The sequence below is a fragment of the Scyliorhinus canicula genome, chromosome 5 (genome assembly GCF_902713615.1).
Source record: "Scyliorhinus canicula chromosome 5, sScyCan1.1, whole genome shotgun sequence".
NCBI lineage: Eukaryota > Metazoa > Chordata > Chondrichthyes > Carcharhiniformes > Scyliorhinidae > Scyliorhinus > Scyliorhinus canicula.
In genome coordinates this window covers 168,666,384-168,685,332 of record NC_052150.1, presented here as the reverse complement: position 1 = coordinate 168,685,332, position 18,949 = coordinate 168,666,384, and the positions used below count along the sequence as shown (strand labels likewise).

General features: G+C 42.6%; 1 protein-coding gene and 1 long non-coding RNA gene across 3 annotated transcripts in view; one reads left to right on the top strand and one right to left on the bottom strand.

The window, feature by feature from the left end:
* The window catches only part of LOC119966418 (very-long-chain (3R)-3-hydroxyacyl-CoA dehydratase 1-like), a 188,530-nt gene that overhangs the window by 129,021 nt on the left and 40,560 nt on the right, over positions 1–18,949 (top strand). For both annotated transcript variants that reach the window (XM_038798044.1, XM_038798043.1), the window contains exons 2-5: positions 5,930–6,047; positions 6,163–6,181; positions 6,262–6,350; positions 9,361–9,482. In XM_038798044.1, the coding sequence (XP_038653972.1) occupies positions 5,952–6,047; positions 6,163–6,181; positions 6,262–6,350; positions 9,361–9,482 (326 nt within the window). In that variant the 5' untranslated portion in view covers positions 5,930–5,951. The remainder of the gene's footprint in view (positions 1–5,929; positions 6,048–6,162; positions 6,182–6,261; positions 6,351–9,360; positions 9,483–18,949) is intronic.
* LOC119966419 overlaps positions 9,476–18,949 on the bottom strand; it is a 42,285-nt gene continuing 32,811 nt past the window's right edge. The window contains exon 4 of the long non-coding RNA XR_005460757.1: positions 9,476–10,322. This is a non-coding gene — a long non-coding RNA (uncharacterized LOC119966419). The remainder of the gene's footprint in view (positions 10,323–18,949) is intronic.

Sequence of the window (18,949 nt, the reverse complement as noted above, 5' to 3'; positions counted from 1 at the left end):
CGCTGGAATTCCTCTGGCCCGTCTTCACAAAGGTGGTTCTCGCAGGTAGTCTCCTCCTTGTTTCCTTCCTTCTGGTCTGGTCAAGGTCACCTCGCACATCGGATCTTTGCTGCTGGTGTGTCTGAGATGTGTAGCTTTATCCTCTCTCTCTCTGCCTTTCCCGAAACGTCTCTGGCTTCCAGCCAATGAGGTCTCGGGAAGGGGTCCCAATACCCAGTGGGTTGCTTGATGTCTGCCTGACAGGACACCAGGGCCCACCCCCAGGTGTCCATCTCCATGGCGTTGCTTACATGTAACCTGTTGCCATATAAGGTAACAGCAGGAACTCTAGGTGCCAGAAAGTCTGGCCATATCTGGGCTTCTAACAATAGGCCGGTGCATTTCAATGGGGTGCGATGATTTCCTGCTGGGTCTCAGTAGAGTGTGATGATCTTTGATGGGTGATTAATTAAACTGGCCCAGACATAGTCTGGCAGCTTGTCTGTTGGTTATGTATTTGACTTTGGTCAAGATTGAATTCCAACAGCCTGCCTGAGATTTGACTGCAGTATAATTTTAAAATGTACAATTCTTTAATTTAGGATAATCCAATTTAATTGGGCGAATTCTTTAATTTAAAATACCCAATTTTAGTTGGGCCTACATCTAGGCCTTGCTAGGTTACAGCAGCTGGCTGCCAAGTGGGGAAAGCCTGCAGGTGGGATCTGCTGGGAAATGTTCTTGGCCATTGGAAAATATTTTGGCTTGTTGTGGTTTGGAGGGAGACAATGGGGCTCATGCTCGAGGTACATCAGAGAAGAAAAAAATGAGGCATGTTGGGGATGGAGGTAGATCACAGAAGATTTGCAAGAGGAACTCGAATAGGGAAAGCAGTCATGCTTTTTTTCAGCCAAAAGACATTCTATAAAAAGCATTTGCCTGCTGGATCTGGCTGCTCCGATCTCTCAAGATTCAAAGTTGCCTGGTCCTTGGGAAAATTTATCAAATGGCTGCCAAATCAGAATATGACCTCATTAACATTTATTATAATTGTGGACCAACTTCTCCAGCATTGATATTCTGAGTTGGTCAAATGTGCTGTGTTTAAATCGAACATGGGTATATTGATTGAGTTTCAAAGAACAAAGAAAAGTAAAGCACAGAAACAAGCCCTTTGGCCCTCCAAGCCTGTGCCGACCATGCTGCCTGTCTAAACTAAAATCTTCTATATTTCCTGGGTCCGTATCCCTCTTCCCATCCTATTCATGTATTTGTCCAGATGCCCCTTATTGTCATATCGCCCCTGCTTCTACTACCTCTTCCGGCAGCGAGTTCCAGGCACCCACTACCCTCTATGTAAAAAAAAAAAACCTGCCTCGTACATCTCCTCTAAACCTTGCCCCTCAGACCTTAAACCTATGCCCCCTAGTAATTGACCCCTCTACCCTGGGAAAAAGCCTCTGACTATCCATACACTCTATGCCCCTCATCATTTTGACGACCTCTATCTGGTCGCCCCTCAACCTCCGTCGTTCCAGTGAGAACAAACCGAGTTTATTCAACATCTAATAGCTAATGCCCACCATACCAGGCAACATCCTGGTAAATCTCTTCTGCACCCTCTCTAAAGCCTCCTCATCCTTCTGGTAGTGTGGCGACCAGAATTGAACACTATACTCCAAGTTTGGCCAAACTAAGGTTCTATACAGCTGCAACATGACTTGCCAATGTTTATACTCAATGCCCCGGCCAATGAAGGCAAACATGCCGTATGCCTTCTTGACTACCATCTTCACTTGTGTTGCCCCTTTCAGTGACCTGTGGACCTGTACACCTCGATGTCTTATGACTTTCAGTACTCTTGAGGGTTCTACCATTCACTATATATTCCCTACCTGCATTAGACCTTCCAAAATGCATTACCTCACATTTGTCCGGATTAAACTCCATCTGCCACCTCATCCGTCCAAGTCTCCAAACAATCTAAATCCTGCTGTGTCCTCTGACAGTCCTCATCGCTATCCGCAATTCCATCAACCTTTGTGTCGTCTGCAAACTTACTAATCAGACCAGTTACGTTTTCCTCTAGATCATTTATGTATACTACGAACAGCAAAGGTCCCAGCACTGATCCCTGTGGAACACCACTAGTGACAGCCCTCCAATTAGAAACGCACCCTTCCTTTGCTACTCTCTGCCTTCTATGACCTAGCCAGTTCTGTATCCACCTTGCCTGTTCACCCCTGATCCCATGTGACTTCACCTTTTGTACCAGTCTACCACGAGGGACCTTGTCAAAGGCCTTACTGAAGTCCATATAGACAACATCCACTGCCCTACCTGCATCAATCATCTTTGTGATCTCTTCGAAAAACTCTATCAAGTTAGTGAGACACGACCTCCCGTTCACAAAACCATGCTGCTTCTCGCTAATACGTCTATTTGCTTCCAAATGGGAGTAGATCCTGTCTCGAAGAATTCTCTCCAGTAATTTCCCTACCACTGACGCAAGGCTCTCACCGGCCTGTAGTTCCCTGGATTATCCTTGCTACCCTTCTTAAACAAAGGAACAACACTGGCTATTCTCCAGTCCTCCGGGACATCACCTGATGACAGTGAAGATCCAAAGATTTCCGTCAAGACCTCAGCGATTTCCTCTCTTGCCTCCTTCAGTATTCTGGGATAAATCCCATCAGGCCCTGGGAACATATCTACCATAATATTTTTCAAGACGCCCAACACCTCGTCTTTTTGGATCTCAATGTGACCCAGGCTATCTACACACCCTTCTCCAGACTCAACATCCACCAATTCCTTCTCTTTGGTGAATACTGATGCAAAGTACTCATTTAGTACCTCGCCCATTCCCTTGCCTATCTTTCAGTGAGCCAACCCATTCCCTGGCTACCATCTTGCTTTTTATGTACTTGTAGAAAGCCTTGGTATTTTCCTTAACCCTATTTGCCAATGACTTTTCGTGACCTCTTCTAGCCCTCCTGACTCCTTGCTTAAGTTCCTTCCTACGTTCCTTATATTCCACACAGGCTTCATCTGTTCCCAGCCTTCTAGCCCTGACAAATGCCTCCTTTTTCTTTTTGACGAGGCCTACAATATCTCTCGTTATCCAAGGTTCCCGAAATTTGCCGTATTTATCCTTCTTCCGCACGGGAACATGCCGGTCCTGAATTCCTTTTAACTGACATTTGAAAGCCTCCCACAGGTCAGATGTTGATTTACCCTCAAACATCCTCCCCTAATCTAGGTTCTTCAGTTCCCGCCTAATATTGTAATAATTAACCTTCCCTCAATTCACCCTCGGACCACTCTTATCCTTGTCCGCCAGCACTTTAAAACGTACTGAATTGTGGTCACTGTTCCCGTAATGCCTCCCGACTGAAACTTCTACCACCTGGCCTGCCTCATTCCCCAATACCAGGTCCAGTACAGCCCCTTCCCTAGTTGGACTATCTACATATTGTTTTAAGAAGCCCTCCTGGATGTTCCTTACAAACTCTGCCCCGTCCAGGCTCCTAGCACTAAGTGAGTCCCAGTCACTATTGGGGAAGTTGAAGTCTCCCATCACAACAACCCTCTTGTTTTTACTTGTTACCAAAATCTGTCTACCTATCTGCTCCTCTATTTCCCTCTGGCTGTTGGGAGGCCTGTAGTAAACCCCCAATATTGTGACTGCGCCCTTCTTATTCCTGATCTCTACCAATATAGCCTCGCTGCCCTCTGAGGTGTCCACCCGCAGTACAGCTGTGATATTCTCCCTAACCAGTAGTGCAACTCCACCACCCCTTTTACATCCCCCTCTATCCCGCCTGAAACATCTAAATCCTGAACATGTAGCTGCCAATCCTGTCTTTCCCTCAACCAGGTCTCTGTAATGGCAACAACATCATAGTTCCAAGCTCTAAGTTCATCTGCCTTGCCCGTAATACTACTTGCATTAAAACATATGCGCTTCAGGCCACCAGACCTGCTGTTTTCAGCAACATCTCCCTGTCTGCTCTTCCTCAGAACCATACTGGCCCTATTCCCTAGTTCTCCCTCAATGCTTTCACCCTCTGACCTATTGCTCCGGTACCCACCCCCTGCCATACTAGTTTAAACCCTCCCGTGTGACACAAGCAAACCTCGCTTTCATATGTTTCACTTTCATATGTTTTATAATTTTTAACCTATTCTACCCAAAGGTATGGTGGGAGAGGGGTTTCGCCCTCCCTCCACATATTTTCTGAGAACAACAAATGATCTTGCTGTAAATGGACAAATGCCTGTGGAATTGATTTTCAGGGCCCAATCATTCACACTCTCAATTGAATGTGGCTGAACAGCAGCTCCTGTTGCAGCAAATAGATAAAGAGGGATTTTTAAAAAAGTGTGAGTTTGCTAAATACTCACCACAGCCTTCTACTATTTAGATTGTGGAGTAGAAAGGTGCTTGTATAATCCTGACTTTGCCCGTTGCCCAGTCCAAGATGTGACACATCTGTGCAGGAGGATAATATGATGAGCCTTTGTAAAGGATTGGCTTGGCTTCACCTGGTGTATTGTATCTAATTCTGTGCACCATACTTTAGAAATTATATGAAGACTTTAGAGAGGTTGCAGGAAATATTTATAAGAATGGTTACAGGGATGAGGGACTTCAGTTGTGTGGATAGATAGGGAAAGGTGGGGTTGTTCTCACTAGACCAGAGAGGATGGGGAAAATTTTTTTTAGAGGTGTTCATGGCAGAGTTGTTAGAGTGAATTAACCAAAGGTGACAGGTCAACTTTCTGCAGAGATTGAGTTTGACGAACATATTCTCTAACTTGATTTTGATTCTGCAAGTGATTGAAAGGATATTGGAGACGGATGAAATGAAAAATGAAAATTGCTTTATTGTCACGAGTAGGCTTCAATGAAGTTACTGTGAAAAGCCCCTAGTCGCCACATTCCGGCACCTGTCCGGGGAGGCAGGTACGGGAATCGAACCGTGCTGCTGGCCTGCTTGGTCTACTTTAAAAGCCAGTGATTTAGCCCAGTGAGCTAAACCAGCCACTTGTGGCTTTCAAAAGTTAATAGGATATACACCTGAAGGCAAAACATTTACAGGGCCATGAGGAAAGGGCAGGTGAGTGGGACTAGCTAAGTTGTTTTTGCACAGCCAGCATGGTCTCAATGAGCTGAATGGTCTCGTTCTGTGTTGTCGTCCATTAACATTTTTACCTGGGGGCAAGTCATGTATATCACGCACCATGGAAATAGGAGGAGCTTGGTGAAATTCTTAGTTTTCAGTTTATCTTTATGAATTCAGTTAGGGTGTAGCCACCAGGCAAGACTGGTTAATGATTGGCTAAGCAGCTTTGGGTCTTGTGTAGCTTATAGCTAAAGAGGTAAAACCAAACCTCTATCTGAAATATATCCTCATGTGCGGCGGCGTGGTAGCGCAATGCTTAGTACTGCTGATTCACAGCTCCAGGGTCCCAGGTTCAATTCCCAGCTTGGATCAGTGTCTGTGAGGAGCCTGCATGTTCTCCCCTGGTCTGCGTGGGTTTCCTCCGGGTGCTCTGGTTTCCATACATAGTCGAAAGACGTGCTATGAGGTGAATTGGACATTCTAAATTCTCCCTCTGTGTACCCGAACAGGTGCCGGAATGTGGTGACTAGGAGCTTTTCACAGTAATTTAATTGCAGTAAGTCTACTTGTGACACTAATAAAGATCATTATTATTATGATGCAGCCTATGATTGGAATTTCAGGTCGGCGGGGGGAGGGTGGCAGGCTCATTGAGTTCCAGATTTCCATTACTCTTTGGTGAAGCAGTGCATCTTCATATTGTAATGTGGTATTACTGTTTTCAGAGTTGAATCACCTGAATTGACTGTTGATATAACTACTGCATTTGTATCACCTTGCCTCTGTGGTTTATATTTACATTAGCTTCTTTCTGTCTCAAGGTGGCTGGTACTAGCTGTGGCCATGATCAGATTTTCTTACCAGAAAAGAACACACAAGGGACTATACAGAAGCATACAAAAGACACTCAAATTTTTCCAGACCTTTGCATTGCTTGAGGTAAAAAGAATGATTGCTGTTATTGTTGTATTTGTAGCAAATTGCTGATTGTATAATGAGCAATGTAAATTTTAATAATGTTTCCAATAACTCATTTTTTTTCTTTGCTCCACAGATTATCCACTGTGCTGTTGGTGAGTAATTGGTGGATTTGAGGACATATTAAATGTGGAATTTTTGTTCTTAATTGCAGAGTAAATTTTTTTTTTTAAAGGAATAGTACGAACTTCGGTGCTCGTTACTGGGGTCCAAGTCCTGTCCAGAATTTTCATGGTGTGGTTTGTTATCCACAGTATAAGACCGGTAAGTTTAATTCAATATTTTTATGAATTCTGAAGCCTCTACTCGTCATCCCTAAGCGTATTGCTATTGTATGGAGGAAAAATAACTGTAAAATTAGGATTGCAAATTTTGTTTTAGCCTGCCCTCCCTAACCCAATCCCTGGTGGTATAACCCTCCTTCTGCTGACTGTGTTCAGATCTTAACCTTGGCCTCAAAATGTTGTTCTGTAGCTACTAGGTAAATCTGCATTATCTGGGATGTGAGCACTGTTGTTGATTGCCACATTCTGTACAATTCTCTCCATTACCTGCTGTTTAAGCTTAAAAAGTGATGGTTAAGAAACAGCACTGTGTGTAAATTAAGAAGCGATTGGAAGTGTATGGCACAACTTGCAATGCTGCCCTTTTGTTTACTAAATGGAAGTTGTACGTTTTAAGTCTTCAGTATCCTATAATGCAGGTTTCAGACATTTCATGCATGACTTATTTTCTTCAAATTGGAATTTTGAGATGCCAAACAGGATTATTTTAGATGAGTTTACCAATAGCATCAGAAGCACTGGGGTAAATTTTGCAGTCCCACCCACTGCAGGAATTGTTGGGGGGCAGGGGGACAATTGATGGACCATTTAAAGGTCTCGGGGAGTGCATGGCTGGAAAATCCTACCCACTGTTGATGAGACAATGCAGCCAGTTGTAAAATAAGTAACTTGCCCGTTTATTGCATCCACAAGGCATCCTAAATGCTTTACAGCTAATGAATTATTTTTGAAGTGAACTTGCTGTTGTTGCTTGAGGCAAAATGTAGCAAACAATGTTCATACAAGTCCACAAAGATCATGCAATCACAGAATTCTTAAGTGCAGAAGGAACCATTCAGCCCATCATGTCTGCACTGACTTTCCAAATGAGCAATTCACCTAGTGCCACTCTCCTGCCTTCTCCCCCATATCCTGCATAATATTCTTTTTAGATAATCAACAAGTGCTTCGATTGAACCTACCTCCACCACACTCGGGCAGTGCATTCCAACCCTTAAGCACTCATGTGGCCTTTGTTTCTTTTGTCAATTATTTTAAATCTGTGCCCTCTTGTTCTTGAAAAAATCTTTTCAAATCAATGTTTTTTTAGTAGTGTTAGTTCAGGGAGTATGTTTGGCTAGGACATTGAGATTTTCCTTGCTCCCTTTTGAATAATTCCATGGAATCATTTTATATCTGCCACATAAGCATGGTTGAAAGACAGCACCTCTAACGATGGAGCTGATTTAAATTTTTAAAAAATAAACAAATTTAGAGTAGCCAATTCATTTTTTCCAATTTGGGGGCAATTTAGCATGGGGAGGGTACCCTGTTTCTCCAACACAAATTCTAGTGTTTGTACCGTTTGGCCTTGTATATTTTTTACTGTTTTAATAAAAAGTGATATGGCCAATCCACCTGCATTGTACATCTTTGGGTTGTGGGGGCGAAACCCACACAAACACAGGGAGAATGTGCAAACTCCACACGGACAGTGATCCAGAGCCGGGATCGAACCTGGGACCTGAGGCAGCAGTGCTAACCACAGCGCCACCGTGCTGACTGGAGCAGTTCTTTAATACTGCACTGACATGTCGGCCTTTGTTCAATTATAATTGTTTTACTGGTGTATGCTTGTAATATAGAAATGACCTGATTTATTTAAAGTGTGCTGATTAAGCTTTAATGCTTTTTATCTTTACTATTTGTATGTTATGCTCGTGAAAAATCTATTTGACTGTTTCTTGAAGTTTGAAAAGAAAGCTCTTACTGAAAAAGAAAAATGAAAGCAAACAGTTGATCTAAATCCTGACTTATTGTGATAATTTGTTTCAATTAAATAATTGTAAATGTGCAGTATGTCGGCATAATATACTATTCAGTGAAATGGTAGGTCCCAAGCTCTGTGTATTTCAATGTTTTGAGTTCTTGATCTCAGTTGTGTACGAATTGCAACATTGGGTACTTGGAGGGAGAATCTGCCTGCTGTATTCTTAAGTAGGTGAACATTTGTAAATAGGTTGTTTGCCAGAATAGAGAAGAGGATGCACTGAGTTACTAATTTTAGGAAACAATAAATTAGTAATGTTACAAAATATCTATTAAAATATTTCTGCAGCTTGTAATTTTGGATTCAGAAATTAAGAATTTAGCTAGGGTATATTCTAATTTCCAGTAACCGAGCATTATTTCATTTTCTAGAAGAGAATAATTGTCACTATATTTCAAGGTCCGAACAGCACATTGGACAAATGGCTAAACTGATGAATCACAGCAGGATCGTGTAACCTTTGCAGAATCTGCAATGAAACTCTAACTAAACTATAGGCATTACCTGAATGTTACACATGTTCAGTTGAAAAGCAAAGATATAAGATCTGCATGTACAGTGTAGTTGGAATCCATGCATATCGACAATGAATGTACACTCCATGAAGGCATATTATATGGCCTTGTTCCAGCGGTAGGGAATGGGCAATGAATACTGGCCGAGCCAGACATGCTCACATCCTGTAAATAGATTTTTTTAAAGTGCAACTACTTGTATAATTGCCCATTTGGTTTTACCAGTTGGCTATTCGTAGTTTACAAAACATCTGAATTCTGCAATCGAAATTTGTCTTTAACTTAGAACTGTTTCAGCGACACTGATATTACTTCCCGTAACAGCCTCCCCGAACAGGTGCCGGAATGTGGCGACTAGAGGCTTTTCACAGTAACTTCATTTGAAGCCTACTCGTGACAATAAGCCATTTTCATTTCATTTTTCATTATTTCATTGCATTTATGTGGAACAAACATTTAAACAATACTGCTGAGTTAAATTATATTGTAATATGTCATTGCAAAGTATTTGTGATAGTCTAATTTGCACTCCAGTGTTTCTCTAAGCATAGTCTGCACACTAGGAAGGGGGGATCAAATGCACTTCTAAATTTGGGTCTTAAATCCTATAAATGATATTGAGTTTTATTTCTGAACTTGCCTTTTTCTCATGGAATAATCTGCAGATACAGAATGAGGAAAGCGTCGTTCTTTTCTTGGTCACATGGACAGTGACAGAGATTACCCGATATTCCTTTTACACATTCAATCTGCTCAACCATTTACCTTACTTCATTAAATGGGCCAGGTGGGCGAATGTGATGGTATGCAGCTGCTTTGTGATCTGCGTTGTGATGAAGTTTTGCATGCTGAGCTAACATTGGATGCTGTAGTTACTAATGGAGTTCAGCCATTACAAAATAGCAGGATGCAGCTAATGGCTATACCATCATGAAGTGAGAAAATTGAATAATCTGCACTCGTTTGCTTCCATGTTCAGTATCAGATTGTTTCCAAGTTCATCAAGGAATATTTTTCTTGAAATTGTCATTTGGTGAAGCTCTTTAATAACGATCGAGTCGACAGAGGTGCCGAAATATCTACACAGTCCTGATATTCTAATGTAGTTTTAAGACTCTTAAATTATTTCATCATTGAGGAGATGCTTCACTTTATTTGAAGTGATAGGAGAGTTCGGATCTGTGCGAAGATGTATCTAAAATTTATGAAATGAGCTCATTTGTGACTATCAAGTCTGCAGCTCATAATTATAGACATTGTGATTATTAGAACTGTGTAAGTATCTTTACAGTCAGCTGAAGATGGATTATGCATTTTTTCTCAACAACTATGCTGCTTTACTTGATGGTGAAGTGTTTTTGTCTGTAATCCATGCAATTTATGCCAAGGTCTTGAATAGTTACAGACAGGCATTAATTGGAATTCAAACATAAACATTAGAACAAATAACAATAGAGGTTTTGGTTGGTTTGGATTTAAATTTGAAGTTGGCTGTTTCAACAAATTTACTCAGTTTTTGCTACAATATCGCAATGTATATTGTAAAGCGGACTGGTTGGCCAGAGAAACTGTAAAATTAATCTTCTGCTTTCTCTTGAATGAAGACAGTAATGTAGTTCAAACAAACCTGCAAAATACAGTTTAAAAAAAAAATACATGATATCCAATGGCATTGCTCCTAGTTAGTTCAAGTGTTAACCACTCCATCTAAATATTCTCTTAGTTACGCGTATATTTTTGGTATGCTGGTTACAAATAATAAATTAGATATTTTTGTATGTATATAGTTAATCTGCACGCACAGAATACAGTGCACATCATAGAATCATAGAATTTACAGTGCAGAAGGAGGCCATTCAGCCCATCAAAACTGCACCTATCCCTGTAACCCAGCGACCCCACCCAACACTATGGGCAATTTTGGACACTAAGGGCAATTTAGCATGGCCAATCCACCTAACCTGCACATCTTTGGGCAAATACAACCTTTGGGGAAATGCAACCAAATAACATCCTATATATTTCCAATAACTTTTTTAAAAATTCATAAATATAGAATATATCTGAGGTTGTACAGAAACAGATCAAACAAGCCTAGTGCATCTTTTATTCCCCTTTCATCATAATGTGTTTATTGGTCACCTTTTTGTGTCCTCTTCTACTCCTCTCTTCAGCTATTGTCCTCATGTCCCGCTACCATATCTTTGTTTCTTTCTCTATACATTAGCCCTTAATTCATTGTCTCTTTTCATTCTACTCACCAAGCTTCAATAATTTTGTCATGCTAAGTCAACAATTTTCCACAGTAACAGATGAAAGAGAAAATAATAATAGTGTGTGAATTATACAACTGTGATTGTGCCAAAGTAAACCACTGTTTTGAAGTGCAAGGGAAAATGAAAGCAAAATCAACCCATGCTACATGGATCATACATTCATGGGCCATGATGAAGTTGTTGATTAAATTAAGTAAATACAATAGGGTAAAAATAATATCTCGTCTTTACTCATTATGGTGCTTGACTGGGCATGTAGATTGTTGGTTAAGTGCATTAAGCTGGAAGAAGGTAATGGGCTCTATATCACAGGAAAAGTATTGGCTTGAAAGATCTAAAATGTTAAAAGGAAGATGTATTATATATGCTTTTAGTAATGGGTCTCCAAAAGGAATTTTCAGATGCAGATAATGAACTGCAGTGGTAAGCTTAATTGTGCTATTGTGAATTATGCAAATCTTCATTTTTATACAAAATGAGCCTTCGGGCCCCGAAGGAAGATTGGATTCTTGGACAGATTTTTCTTTCCTCCTCCCTCCACCTGGGCATAAACAGGGTGAAGGTGGACCCAAAAACTCTTCAATTTTAAGGGACCTCAATCCATCCACATTTCCAGGTTTTGGGGAAATGCCTTTAGATTCAAAAGGGGAGAAAAATAAATAGGAGTGCTGATGGCCTTGACCTATAGAGCCTACTGGAAGTTGTCCAAAATCAGACGCCTTCCAGATCGATGAATAGTTCTCACAATCAGATAATAATCTTTATTAGTTCACAAGTCGGTTTACATAAATACTGCAATGAATGTACTGTGAAAATCTCCTAGTCGCCACACTCCAATGCCTGTTCGCGTACACTGAGGGAAAATTCAGAATGTCCAATTTACCTAACAGCACGTCTTTTGAAACTTGTGGGAGGAAACCAGAGAACCCGGAGGAAACTCGTGCAGACGCAGGGAGAACGTGCAGACTCTGCACAGTGACCCAAGGGGGAATCAAACCTGGGACCATTGTGCTGTCCAATACTGTGCTACCAGTATTACTGACAAATTACACTCTGGTCCTTCAATTTGATGAGCTGGTGCAACTCCAAAAGGCCATTTGCAATGCGTGAGCTGCCATCTTTCCCACAAAATAGAAACCCAGGAAAACAAAACGGAGACATGGCACGGAGCAACTGGAGAGAGGGATAATCACAGGTTAAAGAGGTGTGAATTGTCTCAAGCCAGGACAGTTGGTAGGATTTCGCAAGCCCCCATTCACCCCTCACCATCTGGGCTTGCGAAATCCTACCAACTTGGTTTAGCACAGTGTGCTAAACAGCTGGCTTGTAAAACAGTACAAGGCCAGTAGCACGGGTTCAATTCTCATGCCAGCCTCCCCGAACAGGTGCCGGAATGTGGTGACTAGGGGCTTTTTACAGCAACTTCATTTGAAGCCTACTTGTGACAATAATTTTCATTCATTCATTTCAACTGTCCTGGCTTGAGACAATTCACACCTCTTTAACCTGTGATTATCCCTCTCGCCAGTTGCTCCGTTTGGACCTATAAAAACTTACTTTGAATGCGAGTCTTAACAGGTAATTATCGTCTTGCATTTTTGACTTTGACTATATATATGTTTCTGGAACCTATCTCTTCATTCACCTGAGGAAGGAGCAGTGGTCCGAAAGCTAGTGATTCGAAACAACCCGGTTAGATTTTAACCTGGTGTTGTAAGACTTGTTACTGTGCCCACCCCAGTCCAACGCCGGCATCTCCATGTCAATATGGATTCTTTTTTACTAAATGACAGATTTAAGCTAATTGGTCTCTGGTTACCTGTATTTTGTCCCCCTCCCTTTTTGAATGAGGGTGTTACATTGGCAGTTTTCCAATCCTCCGGCACATTTCCAGAATTTTAGAATTTTTGGTATATTACTACCAGTGCAACCACTATCTCTGTAGCTACTTCCTTTAACATCCTAGGATGCAAACCATCAGGTCCAGGAGACCTATCCACCTTTAGCTCCATGAATCTCTCAAATAAGTTTTCTGCAATGGTAGTTATTGTATTTGTTTCCAGAGAATCCCTACAGTGCAGAATCCCTACAGTGCAGGCTATTTGGCCCATCAAATCTGCAAGGACCCACCAAAAGAGCTCTCTACCTCAGTCCCCTGCTCTGTCACTGTAACCCCACTTAATGTGCACATCTTTGGTGTGGGAGGAAATCCACACAGACATGGGGAAAATCTGCAAACTCCACACAGATAGTCGGTCGTTCAAGGCCGGAATCGAACCTCGGTCCCTGGTGCTGTGAGGCAGCAGTGCTAACCACTGAGCCAGCGTGCCTCCCATCTCTTTTCCTCTTGATTTAGTATTTTTGGAATGTTATTCGAGTATTCCACTGTGAAGACCAATACAAAGTATTTAACTTGTCTACTATTTCCTGTTTCTCCATTGTTATTTCGCTAGTCTTATTCTCCGAGACACCATGTCCATTTTAGTCTCTCTTCCATTGTTATATATTTAAGGAAACTTGCTTGTTTACCCTCCTAGTTTATATTTACCTTCTTTTCTTTCATCCTCTTTTTGAAAACTTTCTCGATCTTCTAACTTACTATTAATCACGTTATGTTTTTTCTTTCAGTTTAATACTACCCTTAACTTCCTTGATTAATGAAGGGGTTGAATTATCCCCATCCCAGAATCCTCCTTCCTCACTGGGATATATGGTTCTTGTGAGTCATGAACTATTCTCTCAGAAGGGAAGGGAGTCATGAACTATTCCCTCAGAAGGGAAGGGAGAAGAGGAACAGAGCACTTGTCATTGGGGACTCCATAGTTAGAGGAACAGACAGGAGGTTCTGTGGGAACGAAAGAGACTCACGGTTGGTGTGTTGCCTCCCAGGTGCCAGGGTTCGTGATGTCTCTGATCGTGTTTTTGGGATCCTTAAGGGGGAGGGGGAGCAGCCCCAAGTCGTGGTCCACATAGGTACCAACGACATAGGTAGGAAGAGAGATGGGGATTTGAGACAGAAATTCAGGCAGCTAGGGTGGAAGCTGAGAGCTAGAACAAACAGAGTTGTTATCTCTGGGTTGTTACCCGTGCCACGTGCTAGCGAAGTGAGAAATAAGGAGAGAGAGGAGTTGAACATGTGGCTACAGGGATGGTGCAGGAGGGAGGGTTTTGGTTTCCTGGATAATTGGGGCTCATTCTGGGGTAGGTGGGACCACTACAAACAGGATGGCCTTCACCTGAACCAGAGGGGTACCAATATCCTGGGGGGGAGATTTGCTAGTGCTCTTCGGGGGGGTTTAAACTAATTCAGCAGGGGGATGGGAACCTAAATTGTAGTCCCAGTGTACAGGATGTTGAGAGTAGTGAGGTCAGGGATAGGGTTAAAAGTTCGAAAGAGGGCACCGGCAAGCAGGACGCTGGTTTGAAGTGTGTCTACTTCAACGCCAGGCGCATCCGGAATAAGGTGGGTGAGCTTGCAGCATGGGTTGGTACCTGGGATCTCGATGTTGTGGCGATTTCGGAGACATGGGTAGAGCAGGGACAGGAATGGTTGTTGCAGGTTCCAGGATTTAGATGTTTCTGTAAGAACAGAGAAGATGGTAAAAGAGGGGGGGGGGGGGGGGTGTGGCATTGTTAATCAAGGAAAGTATTACGGCGGTAGAAAGGATGCTTGAGGACTCGTCTACTGAGGTAGTATGGGCCGAGGTTAGGAACAGTAGAGGAGAGGTCACCCTGTTGGCAGTTGTCTATAGACCTCCGAATAGTTCCAGAGATGTAGAGGAAAGGATTGCAAAGATGATTCTCGACAGGAGCGAGAGTAACAGGGTAGTTTTATGGGGGACTTTAACTTTCCAAATATTGACTGGAAATACGATAGTTCGAGTACTATAGATGGGTCAGTTTTTGTGCAGTGTGTGCAGGAGGGTTTTCTGACACAGTATGTAGACAGGCCAACAAGGGGCGAGGCCACATTGGATTTGGTACTGGGTAATGAACCGGGCCAGGTGTTAGATTTAGATGTAGGTGAGCACTTTGGTGATAGTGATCACAACTCGGTTATGTTTACTTTAGCAATGGGCAGGGATAGGTATATACCGCAAGGCAAGAATTATAGCTGGGGGAAAGGCAATTATGATGCTATTCGGCAAGATTTAGGATGTATAGGATGGGGAAGGAAACTGCAGGGGATGGGTACAATCGAAATGTGGAGCTTTTTCAAGGAACAGCTACTGCGTGTCCTTGATAAGTATGTACCTGTCAGGCAGGGAGGAAGTTGTCGAGCAAGGGAACCGTGGTTTACTAAGGAAGTTGAAGCACTTGTCAAGAGGAAGAAGAAGGCTTATGTTAGGATGAGACACGAAGGCTCAGTTAGGGCACTTGAGAGTTACAAGTTAGCCAGGAAGCACCTAAAGGGAGAGTTTAAGAAGAGCGAGGAGAGGACACGAAAAGTCGTTGGCGGATAGGATCAAGGAAAACCCTAAGGCTTTCTATAGGTATATCAGGAACAAAAGAATGACTAGAGTAAGATTAGGGCCAATCAAGGATAGTAGTGGAAAGTTGTGTGTGGAATCAGAGGAGATGGGGGAAGCGTTAAATGGATATTTTTCGTCCGTGTTTACACTGGAGAAAGACAATGTTGTTGAGGAGAACACTCCGGTTCAGTCGACCAGGCTAGATGGAATTGAGGTTCAAAAGGAGGAGGTGTTAACAATTTTGGAAAATGTCAAAATAGATAAGTCCCCTGGGCCAGATGGGATTTATCCTAGGATTCTCTGGGAAGCCAGGGAGGAGATTGCAGAACTTTTGTCCTTGATCTTTGTCGTCTTTGTCGACAGGAATAGTGCCGGAAGACTGGAAGATAGCAAATGTTGTCCCCTTGTTCAAGAAGGGGAGTAGAGACAACCCTGGTAATTATAGACCTGTGAGCCTTACTTCGGTTGTGGGTAAAATGTTGGAAAAGGTTATAAGAGGTAGGGTTTATAATCATCTTGAAAAGAACAAGTTGATTAGCGATAGTCAACACGGTTTTGTGAAGGGTAGGTCATGCCTCACAAACCTTATTGAGTTTTTTGAGAAGGTGACCAAACAGGTGGATCAGGGTAAAGCTGTTGATGTGGTGTATATGGATTTCAGTAAGGTGTTTGATAAGGTTCCCCACGGTAGGCTATTGCAGAAAATAAGGAAGTATGGAATTGAAGGTGATTTAGCGGTTTGGATCAGTAATTGGCTAGCTGAAAGAAGACAGAGGGTGGTGGTTGATGGCAAATGTTCATCCTGGAGTTTAGTTACTAGTGGTGTACCGCAAGGATCTGTTTTGGGGCCACTGCTGTTTGTCATTTTTATAAATGACCTGGAAGAGGGTGTAGAAGGATGGGTTAGTAAATTTGCAGATGGCACGAAGGTCGGTGGAGTTGTGGATAGTGCTGAAGGATGTTATAGGATACAGAGGGACATAGATAAGCTGCAGAGCTGGGCTGAGAGGTGGCAGATGGAGTTTAATGCGGAAAAGTGTGAGGTGGTTCACTTTGGAAGGAGTAACAGGAATGCAGAGTACTGGGCTAATGGCAGGATTCTTGGTAGTGTAGATGAACAGAGAGATCTCGGCATCCAGGTACATAAATCCCTGAAAGTTGCCACCCAGGTTAATAGGGCTGTTAAGAAGGCATATGGTGTGCTAGCCTTTATAAGCAGTGGGATTGAGTTTCGGAACCACAAGGTCATGCTGCAGCTGTACATAACTCTGGTGCGGCCGCATCTGGAGTACTGCGTGCAGTTCTGGTCACCACATTATAGGAAGGATGTGGAAGCTTTGGAAAGGGTTCAGAGGAGATTTACTAGGATGTTGCCTGGTATGGAGGGAAGGTCTTACGAGGAAAGGCTCAGGGAATTGAGGTTGTTTTCGTTAGAGAGGAGAAGGCTGAGAGGTGACTTAATAGAGACATATAAGATAGTCAGAGGGTTAGATAGGGTGGACAGTAAGAGTCTTTTTCCTCGGATGGTGATGACCAACACGAGGGGACATAGCTTTAAATTGAGGGGTGATAGATATAGGACAGATGTCAGAGGCAGTTTCTTTACTCAGAGAGTAGTAGGGGTATGGAACGCCCTGCCTGCAACAGTAGTAGACTCGCCAACTTTAAGGGCATTTAAGTGGTCACTGGATAGACATATGGATGAAAATGGAATAGTGTAGGTCAGATAGGCTTCAGATGGTTTCACAGGTCGGTGCAACATCGAGGGCCGAAGGGCCCGTACTGCGCTGTAGTGTTCTATGTTCTATGTTCTATGTTCTATTTTCATAAATGTCTACAATTGTTGATCAACCATCTTTTTTGCGAAACTCATTTCCCAGTTCACTCCAGCTAACCCTGCCCTCATTCCTTTATAATTACCTGTATTTAAGTTTAGCACAGCTGTTTATGACCCATGTCTCATTATCAAATTGAATGCTAAATGCTCCCATGTTATGGTCACTGTTTCTTAGGGAATCTTTTACCTGCCTTAATACACTTATCAGGTCCAAGATAGCCTGATCACTGTTTAGATCCAGAATGTAGCGTTCCAGGATACTGTCCTGAATGCACTTTACGCATTTTGCTTCATGGCTACTTCTGCCAAATTGATTTTGCCCAATCCATATGAAGATTAAAGGCACTCATTAATGTACTGCCTTTTTACATGCCCTCATTATCTACTGATTTATTCTCTATCCTACAGTATAGCTACTATTAGTGGGGGGGGGGGGGGGGGGGGGGGGATAGACTTCTCCAACTAGGGTCTTTTTCCCCTTGTTATTTCTTACTTCCACCCATATGGATTCTACATCTTCCAATCCAAGATAATTTCTTGCTATTATACTTATTCCATCTTGTACTCGTAATGCTCAGTATCCCCCCCCCCCCCCCCCCGCCATTTTCCTCGTGCCTTTCCTTGGGAACAGTTACATACCCTTGAATTTTTAGTTCCCAGCCTTCATCTCCTTCTAACCACGTCTCTGTAATGGCTGTAAGATCTTGCCCATGAACCTCAATTTGTGCCGTTAATTTATTTATTTTGTGCCGAATACTATGGGCATTTGAGTAGAGTCATTAAATTTGCTTTAATCATTTTTCTCCCATTGACCCTTTTCACTGCTTTTTTTAAAAAAATGTTTGCACACTGTCCCTTCCTGTCAGACTGTGGGTATCATTACCTAAATATCCGACTTGCAATACGAGCACATTCTTTATGCTTTGTAAGCATAAGTATCCCCGCCCCAGAACCATTGCCCCCTATTTGGTTTAAAGTCCTCTGTACTTTCCTAGTTATGCGATTTGCAGAAACACTGGTCCCAGCACAGTTCAGGTGTAGGCCATCCCAATCGTATAGCTCCCACCAATATTGATGCCAGTGTCCACAAACTGAAACTTACTCCCACACCGGTCTTTGAACCACATATTCACTGCTCTAATTTTATTTACCATACGCCAATTTGCAGGTGGCTCAGGAATAATCCAAAGATTAGCACCTTGGAGATTCGATTGTTTAATTTGGTGTTTAGCTCCTCAAACTCTTTATGCAGAATGTCATTTTATGACATTGGTACCTACATAGACCATGGCAACTGGATCCTCCCCAGCCAGGAACAGAATTTTAAAAGTTAATTTACAGAATATGGGTTTTGCTGAGCATTTATTGCCCATCCCTAGTTGCCCTTGAAGGTGGTGGTGAGCTGCCTTCTTGAACTATGATGGTCAATATAAGTTTCTTGAGGTCACCATTACCAACAGTCTGTCCTGGTCTACTCGCGTTGATGCAACAGTCAAGAAAGCCCAACAACGTCTCAACTTCCTACGGTAGCTAAAGAAATTTGGCATGTCTGCATCGACTCTCTCAAACCTCTACAGATGTGCGATAGAGAGCATCCTATCCGGCTGCATCACAGCCTGGTATGGCAACTGCTCGGTCCAAGATCGCAAGAAACTGCAGTGTGGTGAAC